This window comes from Patella vulgata, chromosome 3, assembly GCF_932274485.2.
Source record: "Patella vulgata chromosome 3, xgPatVulg1.2, whole genome shotgun sequence".
Lineage (NCBI taxonomy): Eukaryota > Metazoa > Mollusca > Gastropoda > Patellidae > Patella > Patella vulgata.
The window spans coordinates 88,741,989-88,754,538 of record NC_065881.2 but is presented as its reverse complement, the minus strand read 5'-3'; the positions used below and the strand labels follow the sequence as shown (position 1 = coordinate 88,754,538).

Here is a 12,550-nt window from a genome sequence, read left to right as displayed (position 1 = left end):
TCTAATTAATAATTTAGATAACATTTCAGGCCTAAAGAAAGACCTGCAATTGGAAGATTTAGCTCTTGCATGATGTATGCTTAATTCGGGGTCCGCTTTTACATGGAGTCCCTGGCTGTAGCCCCATCACCCGAAGTAAATCCGACCCTTTTGGCGGATTGATTTTATTCCGCTTATGGATAATGTTTATTTTAGACTGCTGATGCATCCTCTATATTATCATTACAAGGGCTGCTATCAGTTATTATGAATTTAACTCTACCATTCAAGCTGGGTTGTTCTTCATGATTTTAACTGCAGTGACATACTAATTAGCGTTAATACAAAGAAAAACGACAGTCCATTTATTCCCAAATCTTCTCTTGTTGGTTGACATCTTTAGTTATGACTGCCGGGGCATCCCTTTTATTATCATAATAAATACGGGTATTACGAAAGAAGGGCATCACGAAAGGAGGGTGTAACGAAAGAAGGGCATCACGAAAGAGGGGAATTACGAAAAAGGGATTCACGAAAGAAGGGAATCACGAAAGGAGGGAATCACAAAAAAGGGATTCACGAAAGAAGGGAATCACAAAAGATGGGGATCTCAAAGAAGGGTAGGCCTATCACGAAAGAAGGGTATCACGAAAGAAGGGTATCACGAAAGAAGAGTATCCCGAATCAACGTCACACTGTCGATCTAACGTAATATCTCGAGGCGGCTACATGGAAGCACCCGCGCCTGCCGTAACGCCTGTGTAGTCCCATTGCGAAATGCTCTAATTAATTTCTGTTGTATTTGATGTGCAGACAGCCCCACCCCCAACTCTTCTCTTTATGCATAGGAGAATCGTGTGATTTAACAATGAATAACTTTATAAAAATAACGTTTGGTCTGATGCCTTCTATGTTTAAATAGCTAGAGTTACTTACCTTTATTTAGAAACGTCACGCAGCTAAATCCAGAAATTCATTCGAAACGTCGAGGCAAGATGTGCAATTGGCAACGCGAATAATTTTGAGATAATAATGATATTAATAATCTTCATTATTATAGATTAAAATATGTAAAGTTGTTTATAATTCTGTAACCAGACATTGACTTATTATCGATGTCTACCAGTAAAAATAATTTCCAATACTGGTAGACATTGAAGATATATAAATTGGACAGTAGTATCCCTGGTTCACATGGAGAAATACGGTGTTATCCGAATGCAATAAAATGTAAACACGAAGGCCGTTGACCTCTCAGCGTGTAACGGTCAGTCGGATTCCTGACACTACTATTTAAAAATTATAAGTTAGTCAGAATGGCATGATACAAGGGAAATTGATATGGTTGGTAAATTTTAACAGAAAATGCATGTGTAAACAATATCTTGTTAGATTAAAATCTAGATATTAACTTTTGAATGATTGATATACGGTATGGTAGGCCTAATAATAATTGATGGAAACAGCCGAAGACCGAAGATCCAATGAACGCCAATGATAATTAAAAGCAAAATGTAGCTTACCGTATGCCAAATCTTTGAACTTCTGTTTTTTTTGTTTTGGAAATTAAAACTTGGGCACCTCACACGTGACATCCACCAGAAATGTTTCATGAAACGCAGATTAAATTGTAATTGGGTTTTACGTCCTATGAACACGTCTGTCATTCAGTCAAGTGGCATGCTTCGATTCCCTGCATGTACGTGACAACCTCTAAGATTTTCTCCGAGTTAGTCCCAAAATGACATTGTATGTGTCGGGTGGACGACCCCCCCCCCCTCCCCCTCTTTCTGTGTCTCCCTTACAGTTGTATTGGGAGTCGCTTGCACCAGGTCCGGTAGTTACTTTAGTAACGTAAATTGTATCGGCTCTGCTCTCTACTACGTTACTGTCAGCTCCTAATGACAACTAGTATGAAAATAAGGTTTTTTCCCCCATCTCGGTTCCCCCATTTTGGAGCCCTTACCGTCTATTTTTCAAAGTGATTCTTCTTTGGTCTCCAAAAGGAAACATTTCTTGTCACGAAAATAATTGAAATGGCTAGTCTGACATGTGATTGTTTTAAATTTGCTAAACTTTTATTTTTTATATTTTTATATTATTTAGTGCGATAATAAGAGAGATGATAACTGAAATGGCATTAGGGAGGATAAAATGTGAAATAGCTAGTGTGACATTAGGGAGGATAAAAAGTGAAATAGCTAAGGGGGGATAATAAGTAAAATGGCTGGTCTGATATTAGGGAGGTTAATAAGTGATGTGACACACTGTGTATCGATCCAGTGTAACACTTGTTTACAAGTTGGGTATATATAGGTCAATATATAGTGTAAACTTGTATATCACTAGTGGTCACGGTTGATATTCTATACTACATACAGGTGATATATATATACACAGTTCTCAAGACGGTAAGCTAGGTTGCAGGTAAGATTACATACATATTGTCTGTTTTATAATAATACAGGTGTAAATTATCTGGTTGTCAAGACGACACATGAACTGTTATAATACACAATAAACATAGAATTAGGTAATATGTACATGCGCTTTATGGTTAGAAGTTTATCAGTGTCATTTGAGTCAAGTTTGTTTTCGATCGCACTGATCGCAGGCTTGTACCAGTACGGTACTTTATAATTTCAGTAATTCGCTTGTGTGTAGCGGTCTAGAGCAGCGGAAACTGGAGTAACCCGTGAGGTTAGGCAGGCTATCCATCCTACTCCTTCGCCCCTGAGTCCTGGTCTAAAAGCATGGAATCGACAGTTCTTATGGTCTAAGTTAAACGTGTTAGACGACGTTGAATTATTAAATTATGTATGATAATACAAGATTCGTGTTAATCATCAAACAGTTTAGAATTCACTCAATTTACTTACTAACCGAGGTGTCCCGGGTTCGATCCTGGTTTTTCGTGGTTCCCCTTTCAAATGGTGTATGACGGAAGGTCTGACAAGGAACAGCGCCTAGTCACTCGTATAGGACAGAAAAAATAAATCCCACGTAAAATACCATAGGATGCTTGATAATTGGAATTCAACATGGCGGAAAGACCACTGCCCGGGCACAAAAAGTCCCTTGAATTACACTGGAGGGCTTATCCCGGTTGGTTCAGACGTTAAACCCCATTTCATTTCAATGTAACAATAGATTAGTTAAATGACAATAATAACTGTGTTTATAGACAGTGTTGTATATTGAATAATAAGATCAGATAGCCTATATGAGATATACAGTGTTGTATAATAAAACTAGATACGGTAGATTGCCTACACATTAATATATCAGTCATAGGCCTATTCATGTTAATATATTAAAATATACCAGCCCATGTGTTTATATTAAAATATACTAACAGTCATAAATATAATATGTTACATGAACAACCCGAAGAGGCGCGGTGACTCATTGAGTTAGACTCGCTAACCTGGATGTTCCACTTTGTCAATGACGCAGAACAAAGGGCCTGTATAGAGGTCCCGTGTACACATTGGAATTCGATATAAGAGTAGGCATTATCACCGCTGTACGGGCAAAATTTCCCTCATAGCACACTGTATGACGTATGCCCGTCTTCATTAACTCAAGTTCAGAGCAGAACAGTAAGACGTTAAACCCATTCCATTTCATTTTCATTATGTAAGATTCAAACCCATCCCACCTTATTAATTTGTACGTTCGTTTAACTTTCAGCTTTGATAGGATAATTATCACTGTGTACATGTATATTATACAGGAATGGATGAATCAAAAGATCCCGACAGAAACAGATGTGTGAAGAATAATATTACTAATGTTAAAACAGCAGATACGGTGATAACATGTAACTCAAATGGTGTTGAATCAAAAGATCCCGACAGAAACAGATGTGTGAAGAATAATATTACTAATGTTAAAACAGCAGATACGGTGATAACATGTAACTCAAATGGTGTTAAAACAACAGATACGGTGATAACATGTAACTCAAATGGTGTTAAAACAACAGATACGGTGATAACATGTAACTCAAATGGTGTTAAAACAACAGATACGGTGATAACATGTAACTCAAATGGTGTTAAAACGGTCTCCAATATTCTGTAAGTATACTGGAATAAAATGGGGTTTAACGTCGTGTCCGCATGTTTGTCTTGAAGGGATCGTAAATTGTAATTTTTATTGAATCAATTTACTTTCAAATCATTTAACTCTCAAGTTCTGCCATCACGTGCGTCTTGAAATGTTTATTGCGCATTTTAGATAAATACAAACGCTTTCATCTGAGCTTTACGGTCTCTGATCTGCGCAGAAATCAGATTATATTTGCGTAACCGATATTTCATCTTGCGTAATACGACATTTGGTCGTAGGTTTTAGATCTGTCGCTACCGCACGCAACGGATTGGTGTCGTTCGTTTGAAATAACGCGGCTGGTGTCCAAAAACCTCTCACAAGATTAAAATCGGTCTTCTTAGAAATTATGTAAAATTGATTCTGGATCAAAATATTGGTAAACATGTCCAGTTATGGACAAATACCAATGTACGCCGATAACCCAATTATATAATTATCGATCGATATATAATGTAATCGACAAGAAAACCGCGGTGACTCAGTGTGTAGGGCGCTGTTCGATCTTTCGACATTCTTTTCCCTTGTCAATGGTGCAGGATGGAGGGCCTGAGAAGAAACAGCGTCTAGTCATTCGGATGGAAAGTAAAACCGAGAACCCACGTACACATTGTTGTACAAAAGAATAGTGTCGGTAACCGGTCAAAATTTCTCTCATAGCCACAATAAAGCAGAGGTATAGGACATTAAACCCCATTTCATTTAATTTTGTCATCGGCTCATCTCCCTATTATTGTTATTATTTGATAGAAATGACCAAGTGTATGACTATTGTTATTATTTGATAGAAGTGACCAAGTGTATGACTATTGTTATTATTTGATAGAAGTGACCAAGTGTATGACTATTGTTATTATTTGATAGAAATGACCAAGTGTATGACTATTGTTATTATTTGATAGAAATGACCAAGTGTATGACTATTGTTATTATTTGATAGAAATAACCAAGTGTATACGAATGGTGATTATAAGGAAATCAAAATCCAGGATGAAAGAGATTCGTGTAAAAAGGAAGAAGAGGAACCCAGGAAGAAACGGGATTCAGAAGTTGGACGATTTGTAGAGGTGAAATATTTGATTTTTATTCGCTCTACAGGTTACATTGATATATGTTGAGAGACGAACAATCCTATTGAATTTTAACAGTGATTTGTAAAATCCCTTTCATAGTTGGAGCCACGGTGATTAAGTGAGTAAGACGCTGGCTCGCTAGTCTGGAGGTTGCGGGTTCGATCCCGGTATTGGCCGAGAAAGTCCATCGGGATTTTCCGGCATGGGTTCTCTTTGTCAGTGGTGCAGGACGGGGAGCCTGACAAGGAAAACTGTCTAGTCGTTCGGATGGGACGAAAACCGAGGTCCCACGTACACATTGACGTGAACCTAAACAATACCTTGGCAGTTGGCATTCGATAGAAGAGTAGGCCGTAGCGCCGCTGTCCGGGAAATGTTTCTCTTATAGCACACTGTATGGAGTATGCCCGTCTTCATTAGCCCAGTCGGAGCAGAACAGTAGGACGTTAAACCCCATTTCATTTCAGAGTTGTCGGCCCGTGAATAACATTATCATCCTTATATTAATATGAACAGTTTAGACATTATACTTTCAGACTTTGAATTGAATTATCTCTAATAATAATAATATGTAATAATTATGTAAGATTTAGATAAAGAGCTGAACGTTCTTGCTATAACAGGTTATATTTTATTAGCTATTAAAGAACGTTCTTGCTATAACAGGTTATATTTTATTAGTTATTAAAGAACGTTCTTGCTATAACAGGTTATATTTTAAGAATTATTAAACTGTATATTGTATTAGTTATTAAAGAACGTTCTTGCTATAACAGGTTTTATTTTATTAGTTATTAAAGAAGAAAAGTATACAAGAGAAATTGGTGTATGTGATATCTCTAACCACTATAGTTATACTGGTTCACGGTCTCTTCTCTGTTCAGTGGTTATTACCATATTATTATACCATTACTACACCTATTCTACTACTCATCAGAATTATCATATATTGGTAAGTCTGGAACACTTCGTACCACCTCTAATATATATATATATAGAGAGAGAAATGGGGTTTAACGTCCACTCGACACAAACTAGGTCATTTCGGGACTAACATATGGTTTAATTTTATTTCAATAATTCGCTTGCGCGTAGGGGTCTTTAGCAGTGGGAGGAAACCGGAGGACCCGGAGAAAACCCACGAGGTTAGACAGGCGACCCCACTCCTTGTCACGTACAACCGGGGATTCGAAACCACGCCAGTCGACTCAATGACAGACTTTATGATACAGCGCGCGCACGCTAACCATTCAGCCATCCAACCCCCCCCTCTAATATAGTACCATTACTACACACCCATTCGACACCAGGTAATTTCGGTTTAATTTTATTTCAATATTTCGCTTGCATGTAACAATATTAGCAGTGGGAGGAAACCTGGGGACCTGGAGAAAATCCACGAAGTTGGCCAGGCACCCTTACTCCTTGTCACATACAAGCGTGGAAATCGAAACCACGCCACTTGACCCAATGACAGACCTTATGGGTTCACGCACACGCGTTAAACGACTAGACCACACACTCTCCCACCCCACATAAGAGTCGTGGTTAATATTTGTAAACTATAAAACTGTAGATATTTTTTAACCTGGTCATTCTAGACTGTACAATAGACAAATTATTTCTGAGCTTCGTCAAATTCAAGGATGAGATAGGAGAAGATGGCTGCTCGATCCCTGAAGGTCGGGTGTTCGATCCCTGCATTGGCCGAGAAAGTTCATAGGGATTGTCCGACGTGGTTTCCCCTTGTCAGTGGTGCAGAACGGAGGGCCTGACAAGGACAACTGTCTAGTCCTTTGTATACATTGGAATGCACGTAAAATATCTCTTGGCAGTTGGAATTCTATATAAGAGTAGGCGATAGTGCCGCTGCCCGGGAAAAATTTCCCTCATAGCACACTGTATGGCGTATGCCCGTCTTTATTAGCCCAGAGCAGAACAGTAGGACGTTAAACCCCATTTCATTTCTTTGTTTGTGTTTTCAGGAATCATTCCGGAGTTATTTCCCTTTCCTTATAATATTGATAAGTAAAAATGAAATGACAGCTCATGTAGTCTACAACTTAATAATCGTTCGAATGGGATGAAAAACCGAGGTCCCGTGTACACATTGGCGTGCAAGTAAATGAATCCTTGACATTTTCCTTCATAGCACACTGTACGGTAGAACGTTAAACCCCATTTCATTTCATTTTCTATTATAAGGTTCCAGAGAAATAGATTTATTCCTTTTAAATGAGAGTTTTATATGTATATGTTTATTTTCAGGGGTTATAAATGGCAATATTTGAATTTTATATCTATATGTTTATTTTCAGGGGTTATAAATGGCAATATTTTTTGATAGATTTCTGTTACTATGGAAACATAATGTGGTATTCCTTTATATGGTGAGTACAGGGAAGGGGTTTTTATAAAGATCAAATTGTTTATAAGATTTTGATGAAACGTAAAATATATCTTTATATCACACAGAATAATTTCAGTCCCTTGCGATATTCGCGCATTTCGGACCGATTGTACGAAAAATAGCTTGTTCTCTATCTATCTCTTGCAAAATGTGGGCGTATCTTGACTGGCAACGGCTGGTTGAATGACATTTTGTTATTGAACATAATATAGCTATTTATTGTCTGTTTCAGGATGGCACCACATCAAGCTGAAATGTTTATTATCTGTTTCAGGATGGCACCACATCAAGCTGAACTATTTATTATCTGTTTCAGGGTGCCACCACATCAAGCTGAACTATTTATTGTCTGTTTCAGGATGACACCACATCAAGCTGAACTGTTTATTGTTTGTTTCAGGATGGCACCACATCAAGCTGAACTATTTATTATCTGTTTCAGGGTGCCACCACATCAAGCTGAACTATTTATTGTCTGTTTCAGGATGACACCACATCAGGCTGAACTGTTTATTGTTTGTTTCAGGATGGCACCACATCATGCTGAACTGTTTATTATTTGTTTCAGGATGGCACCACATCAAGCTGAACTATTTATTGTAGTGTTTGCGTTGGCTAATGGACCCATGGTGTGGGCGATGGTAGTATTCAGGAATTCTTTAGTTTTACACTGTATAGATAAAACTACCTCGGTTTATATCCATCTACTACCCGCTCTACTCTCTTTCGTGTAAGTAACATCCAATATCACTTCTCTTTCGTGTAAGTAACACTCAGTATCACTTCTCTTTCGTGTAAGTAACACTCAGTATCACTTCTCTTTCGTGTAAGTAACACTCAATATCACTTCTCTTTCGTGTAAGTAACACTCAATATCACTTCTCTTTTGAGTAAGTAACACTCAGTATCACCTCTCTTTCGTTTAACTAACACTCAGTATCACTTCTCTTTCGTGTAAGTAACACTCAATATCACTTCTCTTTCGTGTAAGTAACACTCAATATAACTTCTCTTTCGTGTAACTAACACTCAGTATCACCTCTCATTCGTGTAACTAACACTCAGTATCACTTGTCTTCCGTGTTAATAACACTTAGTATAACGTTTCCCTAATCTTGAGATCCCGTATTTGATCCCTTTGTTGACCTAGAAAGTTCAAGGTTCCCCCGTGTCTGGGTCTGACAAGGGACAATTTATAGGACTCCCAGTTTACTGAAATGACCGTGAAATGAACGCTGGAGTCCTGACACAAGGTCCGCGGGAGGAACATCGGGACTATTGATAGGACCTCGGGGATATTGACACGGCCATAGAATAAACTCCTGGATCCCTGACAGGCCTATAGAATAAACTCCAGACAGGGCCGTAGAATGAACTCCTGAAAGAATCCTCGGAATCGTGATCCAACGTTTGTTTGTATCTCAATCTTATTCATCAGTTTTATTTTCTAGTTTTCTGTGATGGTTATTTTTGTATTTGTTCAGAATACGTTGGTATCCACGGAAGTGTTCAATATACTGGTACAGTGAGTTTATACCCGTCATATTAGAATGGTCAATGTTGTGGATTATAATCATTCCTCTAGTCTGTTTCATTCTTCATAGCGTAAGTTATTTCCTTAGTTTTAAATACCCAGAGAGAGAGAGAGTGAGAGAGAGAGAGAGAGAGAGTTTGACCTAGTTTATCTAATTATAGAATGTTATATTTTCAGATGTTATATATAATTGTTATAAGTATAATGAAACCGTCTGATGAATATTTAACTAGTTATCGATACCTCACAGCTAAAACAACCAAATTAGTTTTTAAAGCTGTCAACATATTTGGACCCAGGTAAGATAATTGTAATCACGTGATTTAACTGTATTTTATTGATAAATTATTCACTCAAGTTTACTGGCAAACCATCTTTTACGGTTTCCTGATATTTGTGGAATATACTCGCATATTTGTGGAATATATCTGTACGTTATGTCTATAATGTTTCCTATAAAATATTCCTCATAGTCATCAGGAGAAATGAAATAGACATAGATCAACTATGGACCAATAGCTTCCCCATTGACTCTAATGTTAAGGGTTGAACCCTTTCTACCACAGATGGAGCAACATGTGTCAACCCCTTGTTCAAAACCAGATATGAGCTTTACTATGGAAAACTTCACATACACAAACTGAAAGTAGCCATACTAGTAAACATGCAATTTCTGCCCTACATTTCAACTTAACCAAACTCTCGTATCCTTCCGCCCCAATATCATGAATATTCACCAAAACCTGACAGACAATATAATAATATATTCAAATCCTTCTCTTCGATTCTACACCAAAAAGTCACCAAAAATCATCATGCAACAGGTGAAAAGGATGGAAAAGACAAAAAATAACTTTTGCACTAAATTCATTGGTAATCAGCGTAGAAATGGGGTTTAACGTCCACTCGACACAAACTAGGTGGTTTCGGGACTAACATATAGTTCAATTTTATTTCAATAATTCACTTGCGCGTATACGACTTTAGCAATGGGAGGAAACCGGAGGACCCAGAGAAAACCCACGATGTTGGATAGGCGTCCCTGCGTCTTGTCACATAAAAGCGGGGAATCGAAACCACGCCTTTGACTCAATGACAGACCTTATGATACAATGTGCAAAGTTTTGTTTTTCTGGATCAAAGATATTTCTCATAAACAGTGATTGAAAGTTGAGTAAATTCATAACTTAAAGTCTGAGAATACTTTATGAACACGGGGCCTGGTGTCTATTTTGATGTCACTGACTAATAATAATAATAATTATATTACAGTATTTTGTATTTTTCAGATGGCGATTGTTAATATATAATATATTCAACTGGTTGTTTTGTTTGATATGCGTTACCATGACAATCATATGGTATAACTATTTTATCGCTCACTGTGTCTTTCTTGGCGCCATGTTTTTAATCGTGTCCTACAATGGCGCCAGTTTTTATATGGACGTGTTCAGTGTCCGAGCAGAAGTATTTAAATGAGGAACAAACTAACTAACAAGTTAAAGTTTTACAAAGAATGATTCACTGTTTGAAGTTGTTACCATGACAAATGACGAACATGTTAACTGAAGACAAGAACACAAAAGGTTCAAGTTTTAAAAATGTCTTTCGGTTGGAAGCTGTTTTAAATCAAGGACTTACTGATGGAAGCTGTTTAAAATCAATGACTTACTGATAAAGCTGTTTAAACAACGACTTTCTGTTGGAAGTTCTTTGGAATCAATGACTTACTGATAGAAGCTGTTTAAACAACGACTTTCTGTTGAAAGTTGTTAAAAACCTCAAGAACATACTATTGAAAGTTGTTACCATGACAGTGAATCACGGATACACCACGCACTGGTTTTAGCCAAATCTTGTTTATTATACCACAGGTCGCCAGACTAACAATGACGGATTCAGGTGGGAAGCCTCTAACACCCACCCCACCCACACTAAATAACTGTATAAAAATTACATTTATTAGTATGTTTCTATGAAATGTGAACTGTTTGTATGGCGATGTTTTAAATGATGAAATTTGAACTGTCTGTATGGCGAAGTTGTTGATGATGAAATTTGAACTGGTTGTATGGCGATGTTGTTGATGATGAAATTTGAACTGTCTGTGTTACGATGTTGTTGATGATGAAATTTGACATTAAATACGACACCCCGATCTTGGAGTTGGACCTCCAAACCTAATACCCTGCCTCCGTCACTAACTGGGGTTACCATGGAAACACCCCCTTTATTGTGTAACATAATTGGTGGACAGTGTAAACCTGATACTCGATGTTTTAAGATAACTTGTTTTAAAGGAGCTATGGTTGAATCAAATCTGTATTCTAGAGAAGTCAATTGTTTGACTTAATTCCCTTAAACCTCTATGATTTAGACCATAATGAACTTTTGAGTTGGTCTGTTTCGATGGGGAGCCAAAAATACAATGACAAATGTCTGATTTGTAAAACAAATATTGATTTTAGTATAAAAATATCGAAATACGACAACAAATGAAGAAATAAGAATTAAGGACTATGGATTAAGAATTAAGAACATTGAATAAAGAGCTGTTTGGTCTTCCATACATTAAAAGTTGAATAATCAAGTTGAGTGTAATTTATCACGCTTCTACGTAAAAGGAGAAGGATTGACTAGGTCGGAAACGGGCGGTTATTGGGGTGTGGTGGGTTGGTATGTTTAGCAAGTATGTGTTTTTTGATCCGATTGTGGCAACGTCGACACCACCACCATTATGGATTCGCTTCTCTGACAGCCCCCTTCCCTCACCATTTATGACTTCTGACAACCCCCACTCGTCCAATATGGCTCCACTACGCTGGCAGCCCAAAGAAAAAGAGAAGAAAATTTGGATAGTTTGACTGCCGAAAACGCGTTGTGGAACCTAGCGTTAAGATGGTTGTATTAAGGGCAAGGTAAAGTGACACCATTTTGTCACAACACCTGAAAAGATGAAACATTTATTTCAAAAACCAGAACAGTGGCCCTTGGATACAAAAGTCTAAAATAAAAAACATTACTCACAGACCACTGAGGCGTAAATTTATGGTGAAAATATCGCAAAATGTCCAACAAACGCGGTTACACCTACAAGAATTATTTGAACTTTCTGACTTTACTTATCACATTCAACTATTGTCCCATGGTGTGTACAACAACCGTGGAGACTCGCTTTTTCAATTAACCTCTCTATTAATGTAATACATATTTCATTACGTTAGGTACATACTCGCATGTGCTTTAGCCATTTTGTTATTTCACCTCGCCCTTCTTCTCCAGTGACCCGCTGTTGACATATCACTGAAGCACGAAAAATCGCCGGGTTGATCGAACCTACTGACGGAATAAAATCGAGGGAAATCAATTATTTATATACCTATATATTTTTAAAAACCCTAACCCGTTGCAGTTTCTTTCTGATCACCCATTATATACAAT

General features: G+C 37.5%; 1 protein-coding gene across 1 annotated transcript; it reads left to right on the top strand.

The window, feature by feature from the left end:
- The first annotated feature begins 2,120 nt into the window (after nucleotides 1–2,120).
- LOC126814268 (uncharacterized) lies at nucleotides 2,121–12,137 on the top strand. Its single transcript, XM_050539330.2, has 9 exons — nucleotides 2,121–2,406; nucleotides 3,716–4,061; nucleotides 5,033–5,159; nucleotides 5,957–6,117; nucleotides 7,484–7,555; nucleotides 8,144–8,305; nucleotides 9,060–9,180; nucleotides 9,287–9,408; nucleotides 10,399–12,137. Exons 2-9 carry the CDS (start codon nucleotides 3,718–3,720, stop codon nucleotides 10,586–10,588), a joined length of 1,299 nt encoding a protein of 432 aa, XP_050395287.2. The 5' UTR covers nucleotides 2,121–2,406; nucleotides 3,716–3,717; the 3' UTR covers nucleotides 10,589–12,137.
- The last annotated feature ends 413 nt before the right edge of the window (nucleotides 12,138–12,550 follow it).

Coding starts and splice junctions, on each gene's coding strand:
- LOC126814268 (XM_050539330.2), top strand. CDS start 3,718: ATGGATGAATCAAAAGATCCCGACAGAAACAGATGTGTGAAGAATAAT. Junction 5,160..5,956: donor AAGTTGGACGATTTGTAGAG/GTGAAATATTTG, acceptor TTATTTTATTAG/TTATTAAAGAAGAAAAGTAT. Junction 7,556..8,143: donor ATGTGGTATTCCTTTATATG/GTGAGTACAGGG, acceptor TATTTGTTTCAG/GATGGCACCACATCAAGCTG.